At 54.0% G+C, this 21,442-nt stretch overlaps 4 protein-coding genes across 4 annotated transcripts; 2 read left to right on the top strand and 2 right to left on the bottom strand.

Moving 5' to 3' along the window:
• Positions 1-3,684: 3,684 nt before the first annotated feature.
• BU26DRAFT_557126 (HET-domain-containing protein) lies at positions 3,685-6,302 on the bottom strand (the record flags this gene model as incomplete). Its single annotated transcript, XM_033832424.1, has 2 exons — positions 3,685-4,854; positions 5,019-6,302. 2 exons carry the CDS (start codon positions 6,300-6,302, stop codon positions 3,685-3,687), a joined length of 2,454 nt encoding a protein of 817 aa, XP_033690617.1.
• A 152-nt stretch (positions 6,303-6,454) lies between these two features.
• On the top strand, positions 6,455-8,004 carry BU26DRAFT_598485 (Cullin repeat-containing protein). The gene is made up of 3 exons (XM_033835029.1): positions 6,455-6,613; positions 6,675-7,022; positions 7,075-8,004. The coding sequence occupies exons 1-3, from the start codon at positions 6,557-6,559 to the stop codon at positions 7,690-7,692; spliced, it is 1,023 nt and encodes a 340-aa protein (XP_033690616.1). The 5' UTR covers positions 6,455-6,556; the 3' UTR covers positions 7,693-8,004.
• Positions 8,005-8,685: 681 nt separating this feature from the next.
• On the bottom strand, positions 8,686-11,595 carry BU26DRAFT_526315 (uncharacterized protein; the record flags this gene model as incomplete). The annotated part of the gene is made up of 3 exons (XM_033830693.1): positions 8,686-10,101; positions 10,158-11,177; positions 11,230-11,595. 3 exons carry the CDS (start codon positions 11,593-11,595, stop codon positions 8,686-8,688), a joined length of 2,802 nt encoding a protein of 933 aa, XP_033690615.1.
• Positions 11,596-13,744: 2,149 nt separating this feature from the next.
• Positions 13,745-15,063, top strand: BU26DRAFT_557123 (uncharacterized protein; the record flags this gene model as incomplete). The annotated part of the gene is made up of 3 exons (XM_033832423.1): positions 13,745-13,785; positions 13,903-14,274; positions 14,325-15,063. 3 exons carry the CDS (start codon positions 13,745-13,747, stop codon positions 15,061-15,063), a joined length of 1,152 nt encoding a protein of 383 aa, XP_033690614.1.
• Between the last annotated feature and the right edge of the window lie 6,379 nt (positions 15,064-21,442).

Below are 21,442 nucleotides of genomic sequence, written 5' to 3'. Positions count from 1 at the left end.
CTTGAGATAGAGTTTGCAACACCCTTGAGGTCACCTGGCTCTCCAACGCCTAGCTATCCAACGCCTAGCTATCCATTCGTTCCAAGGTTCCGTGCTTTGATGTCAGATCTCAATCTCAACGCCGCTTTCAAACTCGCCGACGTCTGACGGATAGCAAAGATGAGCATGTCAGCCACCCGCAAGGCTCCCTACCCCTAAAGCTCGCCGCGAAGGACCGTCCCGAACGACGCAATAGATACGCTTACATGGGGCGGCTGACGTTGGGTGAACCTTTGATTCCGTGATGTTCTGTCTTCTACGAGGCGCAGCTACAGCCTCGCGGACCGAAGCACCAGAGTCCAGCTTATTCCTCGAGACATGGAGATCTGGTGCATGTTGTTGGACAAGCTCGTTGAAGTGGACGTATCTCTGCCGTGAGCTCCCTTAGTGAGGATTCGCCTGCAGAAAAATACACCCCAGGGTGCTGAGTCGAGGAACACGTGCTTTCTTAGGTCAACCGCAGTGCTCCGGAAAGCACATGGTCCCACCGAACTATGGTTCAGTCCGGAGGGCGATTACGTTCCGACTAGTTTCGAGGCCTTCTCATTACCGCCGACGCATGGGTTTCCGACCCAGTTGCTTCGAGAGTGAGTTTCTAAATCAGCTCGTTACTGAACACTGCCATTGCCGTTGAGACCACCGGCTACACATCCCGTCGTAGAGAAGACGCATCCTACGGGCTCCTCTCCATCCTACGGTAGTTGGCCGGCCTGGGTAAGTATCAATGCTGTGCCTTACAACTCCCACATAGCCACTCAAAGGCTTATGATTGATATGATCATGAAGGAATGACGGCCCCTTCCCTATCCTCCGAACTCTAACTAGGGAAGTACCAACCGCAGTCCTCATGGAATGAACGTATGTTTTCCTCCATCAGTTCATGTTTCCCTCCTCGTAGACTTCCCCCGAAGCTCAACAAGACTCATAGGCGAACATTATTACATTCTCGATGCTCTCAATCATCCGCTTCCGGCTCGCTTTCCAGCTTCACGTAGCTACAGGCCGTTGCGACCGTGCAGTCGCGTTCATCACACTCACCTCCATCTCTAACGCAGGAATTACCTCGTACCTCTCGAGCACACCCACCAGCCCTTACACCACCTTCCTACCATCACGCCCCCAGACCACATCCGATCCGCGCAGCGCAGCGCCCATCTCCGTCTCCAAGCGTTACCCCAAAACGGAAAACCACGACTATGTACACACACACCGCCATGCGGTATCCTGCATCTGCATCTGCAGCATTCCTACAGCGCCCATTATTATTCCACGTCATCCCGCACTAGGTATAAGCAACTAGCCTCGGCACGGTACACACTGGACCGGCTATTTGAATAAAGCTAAAAAGCAAAGCGGGAAGAAGAAAACAGATTGACAGGAGTGCATTGACAACACTAGGGTTTCCCTGACCGCCTTTTGCGCGCGCATGCGCCCGAGCGATAGACCGAGCGGGTAGACGGACAGGCGCGGGCCATACCCGAAGTGGCTCCACAGAACGCCCAGAAGGAAAAGGCGGAAAGTATGTAGTCGGGTGGATGCGGAACGTGAATCAGCGTCAGCCCAGTGTGGTACATGAACGGATGTACCTCACGCGCTGGGGTTGAAGTGCGGAGCATATAGTTTATGGGGTTGACACGTTGACATGAGCACACCGACAAGAGAATGATAGAGTGGAATAGGTTCATATTCATTGTAAGTACGTGTAGTGACTAAACTAGAAGGTTCTGTCCTATGGCGTGGAACCGCAACCGATCGAGGATGCAATCTATAATGTCTGGTCAGCACCGAAGTCGAAGATAGAGGCTACGAGCAAGGCGCAAAGACAGAACGGTATCAGTTCTCCAAGGTGATGTTTGTTTCTTCAATGATAAACTCAGGAAGAACACAGCGATCATGTTGTTCATCATGAGAAGAGTGCTGAAAGAAGGACGAGGAACATACCACTTGCGACTGTGGCCAGAGAACAAAAGAGTTGAAGGACCAGATACTGTTTGAACGATATCGTCAGCACGTGAGCGTATACGGTTGAACGAAATCATCCTGGCCGGACGAAGAAGCAATGTCCATCTGAATTCAGCCTGCCAACTGTTAGTTAACATTGCCGGCCGGCCCCTCGCTCTCGCTCGCGGGTCCACATACCTCATTAAATCAGATTATTTTGCGTGATCAAGACGACGGGTCCTCGTTACAGGCTCGTCGTTCACACAGTGTGAATATCAAGTATCATCATGAAAGAGATGGATGGAGCACTTCTGGGAGGCGGAGAATCTGCCGTACCTTGACCTGCAAACAAGGTCAGCCCGAGATCCGAGAGCGGCGTGTCAATTGGTGCATGCGTTGTGCCGGCAATCAGGTGATGCTGTATCAACAAGTATCTCCCCTTCCAAACACCCACAGGTTTGTACGCCTGCTTTGAACGGATGCCGGCTGAGGAGAACGATCTGTCCGCCCGACGCATCAAGGGATATCATCATAGGAGGCGTCCGAGATGGGAAATATACGCGGAGGAAGGAGGACAGTGGAGGGATGTGTACCTGATAAGAACGTCAGCACGTTGAACTCAAATGTGTGTGGAACACAAGTTGTATGTTGGAGGGCAGAATCAGACAAGGCTGAAACTAGTTTGACAGAATCGACACTGTATGTTCGGATTGAGGAATGCCTTTCCGTGTCTTGTAATCATCACTCTGCCGCTGGGGGAAAACCGGAGAAGAAGAGGGTCGTCGTACCTTTTGATGAATTCGAGCTCGGGCGGGCGCGGAAAAAAGCGATTCTGCAACGGCGTTAGCAAGTCGCTCGCTAGTTTGTAGTGAGCCAAAGTGGGATTGGGAGCATCATTGTAATTCTAGAGTATTTGAAGTCCTTCACGGTGCTGTAGGAGTTGGATTGTTATGAAGCATAATCCTCTGCGGGGGAATACAGAAGGAGAAGAGGCCACTTACTTTGCGCGAATAGCTATTAGCTTTGCTGCATTAGCTTGGGAAAGTCGTAGCTAGATCGAACACGCGCATGTTGGCGCATATGCTTGGAGCATCAAGACGTTGAGGAAAGGTTGGAACAGAGCTTCGAAAATTTAGCTTTGTTAGGCTGTGCCGGAGTTATGTTTCGCCGATACCGGTATCAGCTTTACGTAAGCAACCCACCACAGCTCACCTCTACCATCTGAGCCCACGGATTTGAACATGCATTTCCGTAGATGCAGAGAGCACTGAGTCGTACAATCCCCCCGACTCCGAGCTTGGGGGATGGTCGGCCGACTCTTTCCCTCCGCACCCGCCCACAGCCTCAGAAGTATGCTCAATAGGGAATTCGCTGGCATACCGTAGTATACCAGTCACTTTACCTGTTGCCTGCGCTTCTTTCGCTACCCGTAATAAGTCTCAAAGTTGAGGCACCCTCCGCTGGACGCAATTCCGTCCTTCGTCCAAGAACGCTGCTGACGAGACTTGCTCATCACTACGGCACTGCTCCAACAGTAACCCTGGACTACGAACTGTCATTCCGACCGCTGAAAACACTAGTTTGAGGCACTTAAGTACTAAAAATGATGCCGTGCCGCCGTGCTGATAGGTGTTTCGCGATGGGCGAAGTCCGCTTGTTCCCAAGCTCTTCCTTCTAGCTTCCCGGTATAATCATCTTTCTGTATCAAATGCAGCATACAGTGCCCATTTTACAGACGTCCAACCGCCCCTTCTCAACAATGCGGCCTCTACCTATTCTTCGATAAAGGGGTTTATTCCGGTCGCCAGGAGCTTGATTTCCCAAGTCGTCCTCCGTTAGAACGATGCACTCGAGGATATGCTGCTCAGTCTCTTTTCGCCCATGCAGAATGCGCAGCACGACTGCTGCGCAAAGCACCTTTTCCTCCGGTCGAACGTCCCGATCAAGCACAACCCAACCGACGGCACGCCCCGAATCGTCATCCTCATTCTGGCCATCGCAGGCCATCAGCAAGCGCGTCATCGGGGGGAGATCGACTGCGCGATACTCCCGGGCCAGTTCCAGCTGGGATGTGCCCTCAGACACGTCGCGAAAGAACTTCCAGCCTGGTGAATCGACGGCTTGTCCTGTCTGCTCTCGGAAATGGAAATCCTTGAACTGGCTGCTAGACACCGCGGCCAGGCTCACGGGACACGTGAGGGTGAGGCTGCCTGAGAAGCCGTAGGGCATATGAGTTTTACCTACGTCTCTTGCGAGAGTAAGAGGACTGACATCCTCGAAGGAATGGTCTTTTATCAGTGGTGCCACCTCTTGAATATAACCCGTATACGATTCGTCCTCGTACGCGTAGGAGATGGGTCCGCTCATGCCGAGCCAAGACCACGAAGGCGTGACAAAATCTGAGAAAGGAGTCAATGGGTTTGCGCGTGCGTGCCAGAGTAAACAGGCTCCAACTCCTATATCCCAGATCCCCGCGTGTAAGTTCGACTTGTATCGGTGCTGGAGCACGTCACAGAGACCCTGTATGGCGAACCATCGATCCTTGGTGAACGTCAAGGAGCACTGGGTGTAGCGTTCGGTGATTAGCCACCATGCCTTAATCAGGGAGGATTCAGCCCAAATATCATAAAAGGTGAGCTCTTCTCTCCAACGGCCATGGGATTTTTGGAGAAGCACGGCGCGCCGTTCGTCGGAGACGCGAAGCATTCGATGAAGGTGGTGATTGGAGGTCGCCCATCTATCATTTCTGAGAGTCTTCGGACTCGTTTGGCCGACTTTTGTTTTCCCGGATTGTTCATCTTGTATGCCCTCAGCGCATTCCCAAAAGACTTGCTCCTTGCCAAAGTATAGTATTCGGGTCGACAACAGCCGCTCCTGGAAGCTGCTCAAGGCGACGGTGCAATTAGCAGGCACTCAGAGTGTAAAGGAGCAAATACCAGATTAGATAGATAATTGTTTAGACAATTAAACATTTAGTGTCTTACTTACTGTTCGTAAGTTAGCATAAATTCAACTCGCTACTGTGACCGACACCTTACCATCCAACCGCGGGTGTTCCAAACCGACCTCTCGATACACATATCAAAGGGCGTGTATTGAAAATCGGCGGTGTATTGCTTATCAGTCTCCCATGCAGAGTCCGCTACTCGGCCGGGGTCGACGGGTTGCTTGCCAAGCGTGTATGTCCTTTTCCCAGAGTCGTGGGAGTGAGTAGAGTCATATTTAATCTCGAAGGAGGATTTGATTGAGATGTTAGCCGGGACCTTGTCGCGGGAGAGTAGGAGACCCATGTCGTCCTGTGTCTCGCAGAAGGCATCGATGGCTGCCAAAGTGCAAAACGATCGCGCGAAGATGAGTCCCATTTGGCTGGACTGCTGCGTCCAGTCCTCGCTATCGTTTTGTATGATGCAGATAGAGTCAAGCCACAGGTGTTGAATCCCCAATTCTCCGGCAACGACGATAGCATCTCGAACCGTTTTAGGAAGTTGGTCGTATGGAATGCCTCGGAGGCTCTGGTCGAAGTTCTTCCTTGTGGTCTTCCATGGTTGCTCTCGGCTCCATCGGTGGCTCAGAGTTATGTACGGCGGTGGCTGGTTGTGGAAAGCTTCTAGGCGAATCTTCGGATCCGGCGTTGGAGCAAAGCACTTAATAAGCCGTATCGCATGTGGAACCCCCCGGTCGCTCTGAAAATGTGGGAGACCGGCTTGACAATGAGCGTGATGGTGTTGGCAGGAACGAACGAGGCTTTCCAGATGACGAAATGTGGTATGCCAATCGACCGCGGGTACACTCAGAAGTTTTGCGAAGAGGTCAAACGGCTTCTTCCATGTATCTTTGGGACGACCATCGTGGGAGTGTCCGGGGATGATTGCGCTGCTTGGCAGGCGATATTGGAAGTTGATACATCGATGAACCCGAGCTGTTATGATGGGGATGTAGTCTTCTAGTCTCGTGCTTAAACCTTGGAGTCCTTCAGAGACTGGCCTTTGTGTAATAGTCTTTGTGTATAGCTCTCTGAATACGAAATCCCCCGCGGAGCATTGTATAATCAGGTCATGTTCGTCTTGATCTTTGCTGGAGGCCCAATCTGTTCGTTCTCGAGTGCTGAGGTCCTGGTCGTAGACGAGACGAACGAAGTCTACAGCATATGATCTCAACGGGTCGACGTCCAGTGATTTCGCAACCGTGATAGCAGCCAAAACTAGCCGGCATATGCGACATGTAAGGTGTGTACTGTTAGGCTGGCGCGTGGGTTGGGCGGGAACGCCGGTTCTGTGCTGGCAAGATCCGCACAGGCGGCCAACAAGGCTGCTGTCAGCCATCCGTTATTCGCTCTAGAGACCTTTAGACATGACTGAAGACGGACGTTCTTTCCGTGCTTGCGTTGTTGGACGCTGTTCCAGCCGCGGGGCTACGTTCCTCCGTAACCCCGCCTCAACCTCCTGAAGGTTGCCTAGTCTCCTACTCCGCGCTCCACCTTCCGAACCATCATACATGCTGCTGAGGCGGGCTCTTTCAAAACAGTTGTCGTCTTGCGACCCAAAGGAGCGGAAGCGGAAGTTATACTGGTTTCAACATGCCCTATCAGAAGGTAAAACCGCAGCGGCGATTGGAGGTGCTCCACGACACAAAAGTAATAGCTCTCCTCTTGGATCAATCAAGCGGAAAGTAAGCTGATGTGCTTGATTATCTAGGTCGCCCGAGAATTAGAAATTTTGGAAAGAGAGCTGAAGCTACGGTTGCAGCACCGCCCCAGCACCCTGTCCTTTGAAGAGACTTACCGATCCGCCTATCGTGTTGCGATACTATTCAGGGAGAAAAAGAAGCTGTACGAATTGGTAGTGACACTCATAGATGAGTACATGAACGCACGTTTCCCTACGCTACCTATGCGGGATCGCCTTTTACAAGCACCAATCGAGGAGATGGGAGCTGCACGGGATGTCGAGTCGGACGTGACGGAACTCTTGGAGGCATTGGAAAATCTTTGGAAAGATCTCAGCATCCAACTTTCTGTGGTACGCGATCTGTGCATGGCTCTGGTAAGGAAAACCGATTACACGCGTGCGATCAGAGTGGATAACGGATGGATAGGAAAGCTGCTACTATGACGACAACAACTTACCGAGCGTATACGATGCCGGTTGCACTACCTTTCGGAGGCTATTCCAGCAACACTTATTTCCTATTGGTGTGAACTCGACGACTGTTCAAAATGTCATCATGGTCTTCATCCGGAACGAGTTCCACCGAGACCGGATTTATGATCTTGTGGACCATGAACGTCTACGCTCATCCATCCAATTCTTGAAGACGATCTCCGAAAATGTAGCGAAAAATAAAGTCTCCAAGAATACAGCGGAAGAAGACACGCCGTTCGCCGCTGTCGAAGCACGCTTGCTGCACGACTGTCAGAGATTTTACCAGGAAGAGGCAGAGGCCTGGCTGCATCATGGAAGATTAGATTCGTACTGCCATCAAGCCGTTAGACGACTTCAGGATGAGTGGGAGCGGTGCAAGGCACTCCTCGGGGAGCCAAGTGCCGGAAAGATGGTAAAGCTTGTGGGTGATGAGGTGATACGACGTCGGCTCGATGATCTAAAGCAGCTAGAAGCACGGGACGATGTCTTGACATGGTTGCAAGATGAGGAGAGCAGACTGCTGTCATATTCAACAATACGGGACGCATCGAAAGATGATATCAGGTATTGAGTCGGAATGCCGGATGAGGAAATGCCAGATGTGGACGACATCGCTTAGTCCATGCAAAGCCTATTACGGTCCGGGAACCGCGTGCTACGCCCTCACATCACCAACATGGGAGACACCCCTTCAACAGCTATGTAGCACGTCCAGTCCAGCCCTGCAAAGCATTAAACTAGTCTATCAATATCATCCTTCGCCTTGGCCGTTTTCACATGCGCGCCATCATGTCTAGTCTCGAACGCAGCACGCTCATAGAGAAGAAGCAGCTACTCGTCGTTCTTCCCTTCCCATCCGCTCTTAAAAGCCGTCCCAAGGAAGAAACCGCCCAAAGGCGACGGGAGAAGAAGTATCGGCGGGGGTTATGAATACATGCAAACGAGCGTCACGACCTAGGACGAGGCGAGGCGCAAGACGATAATGGCGAGATTGATATGAACAAGAGGAAAATTGGTATTATTCTCAATCCTACTCACAACAAACAAGACAATTACAAGCAACCTACAGACAAGACAATGGGGCCGGCAGCGGCACAGCACACTCAAGAGAGACACAGACACAGAGACGCCCGACATACAAAGATGAATGAACCGCTCCGTTCGTTCCGTCTCGCAAAGCCCCAGCCCAATTTCATGGCGGCGACGGCGACAGCGACATCCTGTCCCGCCAACTCTCTTCCTTCCTCCAACAGACCGAAGGCCGGCTCCGCTTACCACACCCTCCTCCACTGCTTCCCCTCCTTTTGGCAAAGAGACGCTTCCTTCCAGCACTGACAAGACCCTCTTGGATCTGAACATGGGGGGTAATATAATGCAATAGCATAGCAAGCCTCAAGGAAAGTGTGAAACATAAGAGACAAAGAAGCACCATGAACGCCGGCACAGCGCCAAAGCAATGGATGGGGGCATCAATGAAGATAACACACCTCTTTTCAAAAACCACCGGAGCAAGAAGCAATAAACGTGAATAGAGGGAAGAGCGTCTTCACAAACAGGGGCAGGCTTAGCGCACTGACCGCATGTTCTGCGACGGACGGGACAGAGGAGTCGCGTACTTGGACACAGGAACCATGTCGTTGTGCAGGTTGTCGTCCTCCATGTCCTCGTCATCGTGCTCGACGATGCGCGTCGGCACGTCGGGGATGTCCTCGTGCGGCCGGTGCTGCAGGCTCGTCCTGTCCGGCGTCGTCGACGCGCTGGTATACGACATGGACGTGCTAGACCGATGCGTTAGATCGGGCGTTGGTGGGATGCTGGATCCGCGATGAGGCCTCAGCATATCATCATCACCGTAGTCGCTGCCCTGAGTCGACTGCGCGCGCCCATCGCCAACCGACGACGAAAGCCCCACGCTAGCGCGGCGCTCGCTGTGGTTGTCATCTTCAGTGTCAGCTTGCTGAGCGAGCTGGAGGCCCTCTACGGCAGCAGCGCACTGCTCCGAAATGTTGCGGATGATGTACGCAATAGCGTCAGTCTTGTCGCGGAGATGGCGGTCCGCGACATCAACCATAGAGAGCGTGCTAAAGCGCTTGGAATTGCGGCCAACTGGAGACCGGAGTAAGCGCTGTTCCATGTCGGGTGTGACGTCCTCACCATCGAGATGCTTGCCGTCGACCGTGCTTGCTCTCGACTCATTGCGAGTGTCGATGCCACCCATGCCGCGGATTACGCCCACCTCGGACGAGGCCTTCTGCTTGGGTTGGGGCGAGGGGTGCGACTCCTCTTCGAGGTCTTCTTCGTCCTCTTCCGGAACGTCTTCGAATCCTTCTTCGATGTAGTTGGCCATGCCGTCGCCGGCGTTCAAAGATTTGACAATGTGTTCCATGTGGTGGGTCTGGCCGTCAATGAGTGCACGAAGATGTAGGACCACACGCTGAGCTTCGTCGCGCTGGCGGGCAATAGCGTGGTTGGTGTGTTGAAGGGCGGAAAGCTCCTTCTTATTCCGCATCCTCTCGCGCTCAAGCTCCTCGGCAATCTCCTGCTGCAGGACAAGCGCCTCGAGAGCATCATCGCGCTGCTTCTCAGTGCCGGAGAGGCGGACGGTAAGGCGCGCAGCATCGTCCTTCTGTTGGTCAATGAGGCCTGTGAGGCGGCGGTTCTCCCGCTTATGGTTCTCGATCTTGACCTTGAGCTCCTGGGTCTCCTTCGTAAGCTGCTCGGCGAAGGCCTGAAACTTGAGGAACTGCTGCTTCCAGCTCTCGAGCTCTTCAACCAGGAAGTTGTTCCTCTTGGTGACCTTGGAAAGCTCCGTGTCCATGCGACCCTTGAGGTTGATGAAGTCCTGCCAAGCCTCCTGCGCGTCACGGGAGTACTGGTTGCGTTCCCGGACGATCTCGTTGAGATGGCGCATCGAGACCTTAGTCATCAGCGGCTTCTTGACGGAGCCGCCAAAGATAGCCTTCACGCCGGTGTTACGTCCCTGTGTCACGACGTAAGCATCACATACGAGCATGGTATTGGGAGCTGAGAACTTACCAGCTTCTCGCACACATGGTCCATAACAGTCATAATGGAATCCTGGTTCCACCACTCTGGATCCTGGATGCTCTCGACCTCGCCACGCATCACGATGATCTGACCAGCTGGAATGAGCTTGCCGCCCCCGTACGCTGATCGCAAATGTTGTGGAACGCCTGTCGGTGACACCTCGCCATTCAGGGCTTGTGTGAGGCGGTTGATCATCTTGGTCCTCTGGCCAGCTGTGAGTGCAGTCGGCGGGCTGGAGGTTAGCACGAAGTTTCGATCCAAGTCGACCACGAGCGCGTCTGTGGGGGCGGTGAATAGCGAGCGGCATTCCGACGTTACACCAAGGATGTAGGGACCCGGCTCCTGAACCAGATCCTTGACATGCCGCGCATGAACAACGGGCACATACAGACCGCTCCACTCGTACACCCTTACGCAGAACCGCACTGTCTCGGCTGCAACAGTGAGCATCGCAGGGTAGTGGCTGACGAAGATGATTCGTCTGGTCGGTGAAACGGCGGCTTCCATCACACCGACGATGTTGGGGATGGAGAGACACGTGAACAGGGGCCACATGGCGAAGTTCTGGAAACCAGTGGGCGAGGAGGGGAATTGGTAGCACAACGCGTAATCCTTCATGTCGATTCGGACCAGATCGTTGAGTCGAGGAGCGGGGAAGCTCAAAATGCGAGACACTTCCTCCGCGTGGAACAGGTTAGTGGCCTTGTTCCAGTGAATCCACATGCCACGGAGGTAGTCGCCGAGGAGGTTGTACAATGGATATCGTGAAAGGAAGCTCAAGCAGTATGGGATCCAGTACGTCTCGTCCGGGTTATCGAAGAACTCGGGCTCGATTCGTTTCCGAAGATCCCGGATTGTCTCAGCCCTCTTCTCGTCGGCGCGCGACCAGACGCGCAAGGCGATGCCGTAGAGGGTATGTGAGGAGTCCTGCTGGAGAACGAAGGAGTGGTGTACACAGTGGGGCTGGGTCCTCCCTGTGCAAATTTCCACATCGTGGGGGAAGCAAGCCTGCAGGGCATGGTTAGACTGGAACTTGACCGTTGCGAAAAAGTAAACCTACCCGCATCGCGGAGTGGAGGGACCTTGCGATGTCGTTATCCTGCTCCAACCTCGGGCTGCTTCCCAGAATCTCTGGAAGCCAGAAGGTGCCAACAGCTCCCTTCATGTGTCCAATCTTCCCCTGGCTCGGTGCCGGCGCCTTGACCCATTGCGATGGTTCCCTTCCAACACCGCACACCATATAGGCGTGGGTCAAAGTCTTTGGGCTCTTCGCGCCCGGTCGGACATTGAGGGTCGATGGGAGGGGTTGCGTAATTCTGGAATGGAGCGACGAAGTTCGGCTGGGAATGATGAGACTGTGGTCGCCCTGGTCCCTCGTGGGAGGTCGCTCGCCGGTGCGAGGACGCAGGCTCAAAGAAGGTGCCATTGCGGAAGATTCGGTTTTTCTACTGTGCAATTGACCGTGCGAAGTATTCAGCGGCGTGTCCGGGAAAAGACCCAGGGAATTAGGAGGACTCCTAAGAGAGCACGGAGGACATCCGAAGAAAGTAGAGCGAAACGGCAAGCGCAGAGGTCAGAGCAAAGCGAGTACTTGACGTACGTCTTCAATTGACGCTCTGAGATCACCTTGCTGCGGGTATGCAGTGAGGAGTGCTGCAGCAAGGGAAGGGGAAATGCTGGCGGGCGGGCTGGCGTCTTTTGGGGAGATGCGGCCGCACTCGAGGAGGCAAAGCTCGGGCGCTGGAGCTTGGGGAGCAGGACCCGAAAGTGGCGCTATCTAGGGTGGGCTTCACAAGTCTCGGTTGCACAGGGAAATGAGGGAGCTTCCCTGCCAATCCGCGCGCAAGCAGGGTCCTGTCGCGGTGCAAAGCTTCAGCACGGGGCAGTCAGGGGCTTCGACGACTAGGCCAGGAACGTGCGCTGCGTGAGCGATGGGACTTTATGCTCCGTGTGTGCAAATAACGGCGGTCGACCCCCTCGGCAGCACCGCATGCAACAGAAGACAATTGACGAACTGCTGGCGACGGCGCTGACGAGAGGGTCCGGCTGCAGGAGCTCATGCTGATAGATTGCACCCCGCTGCGTGCGCTGGACGGCTGGACGTGGTGACGGGTGTCGTCTTCTGCCGCAGTTGGGAGGCACTTCCGTCTCCCAGCAGCCGTAACTCTGGTACCACGAGTCGCGCAACGGCGGGCGGCAGCAAATCAGCGAGGGCTCCGCGAGCGTCGTCCGGTGCCCGCTGCTGGTGGCAAATAGCGCAGCTTATGCTCTGCTGCGTATCGGGACGGGTTTGATTCATTCGCAGCGTTCTTGTGCATGGCGCGAGGCATCTGCAGTGTGCATCCCCCAAGCTGCAGGAGAAAGGTCCACGCTGCATTGCAGACCTTCCGCGAAGGGGCCCGGCTGCACCTGATTCAGCAGGCGGGCCCCCTGACCATCACCGGCCGTGCTGTGATTGCGAGTCTTGGGCGTCGATGATCAATTGCCGTTACCCTCAGCGGCGCGTTTGATCCTCCGAACGTTTTCGCGGCCGTAATTTTGGCTGCAAATTGTGGGTTTCGAGTGGGTGGCAGGGCAGCAGGGCAGCAGGGCAGCAGGGCAGCAGGGCAGCAGGGCAGCAGGGCAGCAGGGCAGCAGGGCAGCAGGGCAGGTGAGGAGAAGTCCAGGGCTCCTGGAGAGCGGGGTTGGACCTGCTGAGGCCCCTTTCCGAGAGATTCTCCAGGCCGCTTCTTTCATGCTTCGCCGCTGCTTCGAAGGGACTGAACCGGGCATTGCGCCGTCTACGCACGCCTTTCGGAACCTGGCTTGGAGATCAAGGTGAAACACCCAGCCAACGCTGCTCGCTGGATAGCGCTAGCCGGACTCTGGTAGTCGACATCCTATTGCCATCCAGTGACTCGCCCACGGCTTCGCGGGAGCAGTCCGCGATCCGTAGATGCTCATCCCGTCGAGCAAGTAATCAGAGAGGTCCCCTTCGATGACCGGACGCCGCGCTCGCCGTGCAGTAGTCTACCCCTCCTTCAGCGACAGCCTGAGCGATCACCACCTGGATATTCCTGGCTCGCTCCTGCAGCGTGGAGGCGGCTCAGCTCCAGATGTGAAAGGGTCTCCCGGCTTCGGCGGCATCGGCGAAAGGAAGGGGGCGTCGCAGAGTAATCATCATGCTGAACTGGTCGTCTCTTACTGCTCCAAGCGGCGGAGATGTTCATTACTGTCGACGTCTGGTAGACACTGTAGAGATGTAGCTCCGTGAAGGCACCACTGCTGGGACATGATGGAAAATGCTCCGAGCACCAGCCACACCTCAACCCTCGCTCCTTCCCATCTTGACGCCAAGACATGGCAACTTTTCACGACATCATCAACACGGCTGAGAGCACTACCTAGGTATTGACGCCTGTCGCAGCTAGACTTCCAAGCTTGTGACATCACATTCTACACAGTACACTACCGTTTACCCCTCCGCTCGCAACCTCCATCGCGCCCGTCCACCCCGTCGTCCTGCACCAGCAAATTTGCCGCCTCATATCGACCATCTCGGAAGGCTCCCGTCTACTCAAGCGTCTACTCGAGGAATGTCCGGCGACGCGCTGCTAAGCGATCTGTGCGGCATCTGGTGAGTATCTGCCAATCGCTTTCTTCATGACGTCGTTCATTCCACTCCGTGCAAGACACGCGTCTTGCATTTGCGCGACCCCATCCAAGACATCTTCCACCTGCTGACAAACGCTAGCAACACGGCCACATCGAAATACCGCTGCCCGGGTTGTGCTGCGCGGACTTGCTCGCTGCCCTGTTACAAGCGTCACCAGACGTGGGCGCAATGCGGCGGGAAACGGGACCCCACCAAATATGTGAAAAAGTCGCAGTTGGCTACTCCCGCCGGCATCGATCATGACTTCAACTTCCTGACCAATGTCGAGCGCGGCATAGAGAAGGCGGAGAAAAGCCTTCCACAGGGAGACGTCGGCACTCCACCGCATGTCCGAGGTACTGCACGCAGTCGCGTACCCACAGATCAGCAGTTTGCAGCTGCTGGCGTGAAGGTTATCCGCGCGCCGAAGGGCTTCAGCAGAGAGAAGGAGAATAAGACACACAACTCAAAGTAAGTGTCATTGATGATTCCACCATTATATATCACCTAACCTGTAGCAGGAATAAAAATATCATATGGACCGTGGAATGGATTCGCGACGACAAGACCCACATCCTCACTGAAGGCAGCTCGCTGGCCTCAATCATTGAGCTACAGCCTTTCTTTAAAGTCAGCAAGAAGAGGAAGCGAGGCGCCGAGGAATCTCGCGGCACCAACTCTGCAGCTCCCCAAGATGCTCCGCCGGATGAGGTCGGAGAACGAGAAGTCGAAGCAAAGGATGAGAAGCCGGAGTCTTCGTCTCTTAGACGAACAGAACTTGGAACTGAGACCGCTGGTACGAAGACAAGCTCAAGAAGAAACAACGACAACGATGCCAAAGTGGCAGGCAGTCCTCATACAAGCCCTCCTATCGATCAGCCAGACTCCAAATCCCTTTCTCCTGAGTACCATTTCTACCTCCTAAAGCCACGCACCAGCTCCAGCCGCCACGTGCTGATCCCGGTCTCCCCAACAGCCACTCTCGGAGCATGTCTGCGCAGCCGCACCGTCCTGGAGTTTCCCACAATCTACGGCTTCCCTGCCACCACATCACCGCCATCGGAACAGTTCGTGCTAGAGGAAGCGTACCTCAAGCAAGAGGACGAAGAGCAAAAAGAATTCGACGAACTCCTCATGACGGCAAGGCCCGAGACACTCCGCGCGTTGAAACAAGAAGCCGGCGACGACAACGCAAGCGGCGAGATCGACAGCAGCAAGATACTCGACGTGCTGAAGCAGGATATTGGGGCCGGGGTGTAAAGCGATCAATAACCCAAATTCTATAACTTATTCCCAATCCAGCGCCAGCACTACTTCTCCTTTCCGGCCTTGCCAGTCCACGAGTGCCTTCCGGTCCTCTTTGAGCGACCTGCATATCGCAGACTTTCCTATCTCGTCGCCTCGGCATGCTTTGGGCCCCGCGACTCGTGTCCATGACATGCAACATCCCGCTCGCGTCAGCCCCCATTCACCACACCCCCAAACACACCCCAGAACAATGAAGAAACAAGGCCGCCTCACGCTTCCCTCGGCTGTGCCCAATAATAACACCCTCATGTTTCAATAACACCCATTCGCGTTATACCTCCTCCTGTTCAATATTGCGGGGGTTTGTTGCTTTTTGTCGACTTTCACCCGCCGTGTTCACTGTCACCGTTTCATATTGTTTTTGCTGATGCAGAGACGTTTCGCGCGTCACACACCCCGTTCCCGCGGTTACATTGCTGCTTCTTTTCCTCGCACCCTTGCATCCTGGCCGTTGCCGTTATCTTTCGTGTCGCGCACGCAGGGCCGCGCAGGGTCTGCCCTTTCTCACTCGAACATTTTGGTTAGACTAACAGACCCGTTGGTAGAGTCGCGCCAGCACTAACGGTAGGTAACCCGACCTTCTCCGCACAACGTGGCGAAACGCGCAAACGGTCCGTTGAGCAACAAGTGGACCAGGTAATTTGCTTTTGAACGGCTTTCGTCTTTCCCGGTTTTCGGTTCCGTGCGAATGGGATTCTGCTTTGCTTCTTCGATGGCGAGGCAGGAGGAGTGTGTATGTATGTATTGGAAGGGTGTTTGGCGGGAGGGAAATCGTACGATGATTTCGCTTTTGGCTTTGATTCAGAGGTTATCGATCGATGTCGGGCCGTGTCGATGAGCACGATCAAATTTGGAGATCGGGAGCACGAGGACTGTGTGTTGGTTTCGCTGATGATTTTCTAGTTTGACACCACGCGTCCCTGGACTTGTACTGGGTGTTGCGTATCGGAGACTCCTCGTGTTGAAAACCTAGCGCCCGCCTGTGCGGTGAGACTCAGTTTACTTTGCTAGGTATCAAGTAATGCCATGGAGTACACAGTAATCCGCAGAGACCACGGAAGGCAGTGTTTATTCCGCCGGCCCACCTGTTCAACCCTAACCAACTCTCTCTCTCGTTCCACACTCCTTGACCACGCTTCTCAAAGCCCCCTTTTGCAAGAGCAAAGCAAAGCCTCGCGTAGCATTCAAGAGGTACCCCATCTATAGTTCGCAATTCTCCATTTCACGCGTCGTAGATACTGTGGTCCGTTGCTTCTCCACGATGCTCCGTGTTTCTATTCTAACCCTAGAGTCTAGCATTTCCACCACTACATCTCCTCAAGCTGTCCGTCTTCTCTCCTTGCTTCCCCTACCACTAGCCCAACTCCCCATCCCGCGCCGTCCCCCAATTTAGCTCCCGTTAGTTTGGACACAATCGTCCATTCATTCACTCATTCATCTATCTATTGACCGAGGTTCGCGCATCCGTCGATACACTACACTCCACTATCCTACACTCCACCCACCCGCATTTACACGAAATAACAGATCCAATCCAACCCAACAGCAAAGCGCAGCCTAGCGTAGCGTTTGTACCAACGACTCGGCCCTACTCGCACACAGGCGCCACCAGATACGCGATGCCTCTTATTGTATAGACGGTGCGGTCCTGGTCTATCGGGCCCACTACTGTACTAGCTCTTTCACCGTAGACGTCACTATATACTGATGCAAACGAAGCATAGCATAGCATTAGACCACTTTTCCTCCTCTTTCCCCTGTGCCTGTGTCGGGATGAGATACACACTGCGGTACTAGGTGCAAGATAGGCTGTTCTGTTGCTATTGGCATTGCTGTTGCTATTGCGGTTGAGATTGTTGACCGCTATTAGACTCAGTAAGACAGCCAATCAGCCAGCCGGGTTGCTTGCTCTACCTAGTTCTAAGCCCTGCCTGGTATTGAGCCAGGACGGGAAGACGAATATAAGGTTTGTTTGTTTGTTGCAAAAATCGGAGGGAGGGAGGTTCGCAAGTGCGAGTGAGTGCGAGATACATAACAAGCGTTGAACTGAGATGCCGATTGAACACCCGTATGTAACGTATATCATTGACGCAGTCGAGCCGCGCCGTTGTTGGATCTGGAGCGACGCTTCAAGCGTGTGTGGGAAATTCCGCACGATAGATAGCAAGCAAGCTGTTCAGAGACGGACAGACAGATAGGAGGGGAAGGGGAGGTTGAGCAAGGCTGTACTGTTAAGTTTCCGGTGTGAGTCTGAGTCAGAGTCTTGCAGAGAGGGAGGGAGGGACTGGAGACGGGGCGGGTCGATGACGGTAAATGAGCAATTCCTTGTGCATCCTTCCTTCACTGCTCTATCTTCGTCCATCGAGTAGAGTAGGCTAGGTCTTTCGGTTCGGCGAATGGTGTTGCTTGCGTGTATGCTTGCACGCCTGTATGAGAAGCTCCCTTCTTCTCCGCTACGACGCGGCTATACTTTTCATCCCCACATGCAGCGTAGGGTCTGCATGCGAATGAACATGCACACAAACGGCATCGAAGTGCGTATTCCCTCCCGTCTGAAGAGCCTGTTCGAAGGAGAGAATGTGCTACTCCAATTCACAAGTTGCAGAAGTATACGTGAGATAGGGGCAGAGGGAAGTGAGTAGCGGTCGGTAAAGGAAGGGCTCCGGTGGTTTTGACAGGAAAGAAAAGTGCATGATGGATTGATTGGGACTGCTCTTTGCGCGTACGTGCCAGTGAAAGATAGCGAAGTGAGTGGTCGTCGTAATACTAAGCGTTCGCGATGCGAGACTAGAAAGGACAGGAATGTAGGTCGCGATCTCGGCTGGGGTGCCTGCCGTCGCTGCTGGAGTATGTACATCGCTGCTACTGTGGCACGAATTTTACTTATTTACTCCGCGATATGGGTCAGGGTGGGAATGCACCTAGATGTCAGCGCTCGATGCTTTGGGTGATAACGGAGTTTTCTCTTTCTTCATCGAGATGGCGCGTTGGGCGTAGACAAAGTGCAGGTTGAAGAGTACAGCCGTCAGTCTCTCGGACGTTCCACCATAGAACCTTGAGGAGGAGCTGGCCTGCCCTAATCTACTGTCTACCTACTAACTTCCGGAGGCGCGTCTAAAGATAAAGAAACTCAAGAGTAGACGGAGCTCCTCAGTGCTGGTGACGCAAGCGACAGCGATTATGTGAATCGGGCTTCGAGCGAAATGCACTGTGTATACTAAGTCGAGGATGATGAGATGCGATATTTGGAAGCTTGATCGATCCCGCGGTAGTAGACCGAAGGATATAGGGCGCTAGTCAAACGGGGAGACGCCTATCTATCACTCAACGGGACGACCGTGAGGAAAAGAAAGTGATTGAAACCAAGGGGGGATAAAGCTGAAATCTCCGAGAGCTATTGGCGGGGACACCGCGAAAGCGTGCGAGACACCGTACCAACGCCGCGCGGAGGGTTGAGAGATGAGAGCATAGCCTGTGGAGAACGAGAAGCAAATGTCTCCAACCTCCCATAGTGAAGTTCGGAATCACCTACTCCTCGACGTACTTCATCTTCGAAATCCTAAATCGCAAGCATACATGTCGACGTAGAGACTCACCCGTCTGCACACCAAGATAGTCTCATGCAATAGCACCTCCATTATACATGTTCCCCTCTCCCACGGATTCCCCAGATCCCAAGTCCGCGCGGGCGCGATCCCGCAAGAACTCGATCCGATCCAGCAGCTGCCAGATGGCCGATGGCGCACTGCACGATGGCTTCGCGGACCGCCTCCGACATGCAAAATTTTCTCGAACAGTCAATGCCGCGGACCGCGTGCCGTGACACACTGCGGGGTGAATGCAGGTAGATGACTCGCGATGATGCGGCCAAGCTTGAAACGTGGTACAAAAGGAAAAGTGAAAATTCTGACGAGTGTTCGAGTTTGGGGATGAGACGAACTGAGGGGAGGGAGAGAGAAGAGGAAGCAGAAGGTGTTAATCGCAGAGGAAATGGGAAGTGATATCGGGGTAGTAGCAATGGATGGTATGGAGACGGTCAGTCGCAGTTTTGGCTTCGTAGCAGCCACTGGAATGTTGTCGCAGGACGAAGGCTGTACCATGCCTCTTGCTTCTGCGTGAGTGTGCTAGGAAAGGATTGATTAGAACGATTGAGTCGATGGTCAGCGAAAAGAAATCCGCAGCGCTAATGTTGTGAAACGTCGATCCGACCCGCCGCGAGCGTCACCAACCTGGAAAACATTTACTACGTGCATATGTCGCTAGACATCGTAGGTGCGCTTTATGGCTGGAGCCCAACTGTACGGTGTTGTTGAGTAGCTTCGAGTCTAAATAGCACCTGCACAGTGGTGATGTGGCAGTGACTCCGCAGCGACAGCGCGCTTCCACCAGGATCGAAGTCATTTAGCAAGTACGTCTTGCACCCTTTAAAAATCTTTCAGAACGAATGGAGGTCCAGGCGCATTGTCAGCCAAGGAGAGAAATTGCGTGGACATCAATGGAGGAGTTCGAAGTGAGAGTAAGGGAATCTTGCTGGCTGTGCATTCATGGACTCCACAGCACTACCAAACCCACTCGTACCACAAACAGTTGGAAGGTGACAACTGACTCTTCGACTTAGCGCTGTCTAGGCTGTCCAGCTAGTGCTCTAGTTGCATCTGATCGCAAGTCAGAGTTGGGGTAGAAGACGTCCATCAGACATGGTCTCTCAAATTTGGTGTGTCTAACAACTCTGCGGACTTGTGGAATGAGGTGAAACCAAAGAATTGGCTAACGTAGATCCCGTCGGAAGATCCTATCATCCATCAGGCACTCGCGTGGCAATGCGGGGTTCCTAATGGCGTCTCGCCCGTGATCGCCAAACGCGCGGAACGTGGCGAGCGAGAGTCTACCACCACGATTACCAGATTAGGTACTGCCCCGAGACCTTTTGCGGCGGCGACCTCAATGGTGTGGATGTAGTGCCGTGGCGGCTTCTATAGTAGGCATACGTATGCATGGTCGTGTTGCGAGGCGGCGATGGAGACGAAGATGGAGCGGAATGAGACGGAGGGCAGTGAAAACCTGGATGCAGAAACGCAGCTTGACAATGAATCGCAAGCCGAAGGCGCATATACTGACGCCACATGACTCGTTGCTTCTGTATGTCGGCTATTATCAATGGATACCGTATAGTCGAGGAGAGGCGTGGAGGTGTTGCGATGCCGATGAATGCGGTGGAATTTAGGTTCTGATCAAGCATGACGGAAGGTCGCACAGCATTTCCCCGCAATTCTCATCGCCGACAGTCATGTTGCAGAGTGATCCGCGCTCGATGTTTTGCTGTGCTTAGATTGAGGGACGGAGCGGGTAAAAGGGAAGCGGGGCGTTCTTACCCGGGATAGGAGTCGCTGGCTGGATTTCAGTCATATTACCCGAGACTAAGTACACCTGCATGACGGATGGGATGTGTCTGAATACGAAGGAGGCGGTGAGCACCGGTCTGGAGGGTTAGCAATGGTGAATAATGGATACAAGCCGCTGAGATGGGCGGAACTCGAGGTCACTGAATAGGATAAGTGTCGCACCCACGTGCCTTAGAATGTAACGACTACGTAGGGCTCCTGTAGGGCCAGCATCGCTGTCAAAGTTCGGTGCGGTCCTGCAGCGTGCTTGCGGCGCAGCTAGAGATAGCTGCAGGACGTCGAGGCAAAGCCGGAGCGAGGTTGACCGCGCAGAACTGAGTCCGGAGAGGCGCCATGCAGATCCTTGTCGCGGATATTGGATATCTGTCCTGCACGAGGCAGTTAGGGGTCAAAATCTTGCACACGCTGCCTGGCTTGGTGAGGGATGTGGCAGCTGACAAGACGGTGATGTGACGATACTTGGATCGTGGACTCAAGACGGAGGGCTTCTTCCAAGGCAAAATCGGAAAGACCCTGATTGCGAGGGCCTGATTCTGTAGGAGGGCTCAAGTACGGAGTGCAGAGGTACCCATGAGGTAGTGAGAATAGCGGGAGCGGATTCCTTCCGCTAGGTCGCAAGTTGAAATTTCATGATGTGGGCGAGCAGGTGCGCAGCTTAGAAATTACGGAGGAGGCGGGGAGATGCATTGTGGGTCAGGATGACCCCGACGAGCCGGCAGCCAGACAAATGATGTTGAAGGTCGAGGTGTTGAAGTGTGATGTCGCCGTATCCTGGTGCTGATCATGGCATGCCCCTCGTCCCTACTTTACTTAGCGTGGGCACGCGGGGTAGCTTCCCAACCTCCTCCAACGTCGGATCACAGTGCGGATGAGGGCTCAGGTGAGAGTTTGCTGCCGAATACGGGAGTATTATCGTCCTGATCGATAGC

The sequence above is a fragment of the Trematosphaeria pertusa genome (assembly GCF_010094035.1).
Source record: "Trematosphaeria pertusa strain CBS 122368 unplaced genomic scaffold BU26scaffold_1, whole genome shotgun sequence".
In the NCBI taxonomy this organism is placed as follows: domain Eukaryota; kingdom Fungi; phylum Ascomycota; class Dothideomycetes; order Pleosporales; family Trematosphaeriaceae; genus Trematosphaeria; species Trematosphaeria pertusa.
Note: the sequence above shows the minus strand (reverse complement) of the source record. Positions and strands in the feature narration are given on the sequence as shown.

Excerpts from the sequence above, each read along its gene's own strand:
- BU26DRAFT_598485 (XM_033835029.1), top strand. The coding sequence starts at position 6,557 with ATGCCCTATCAGAAGGTAAAACCGCAGCGGCGATTGGAGGTGCTCCAC. Across the intron at positions 6,614-6,674 it reads AGGTGCTCCACGACACAAAA|GTCGCCCGAGAATTAGAAAT; the intron begins GTAATAGCTCTC and ends TTGATTATCTAG. Across the intron at positions 7,023-7,074 it reads GCGATCTGTGCATGGCTCTG|GAAAGCTGCTACTATGACGA; the intron begins GTAAGGAAAACC and ends ACGGATGGATAG.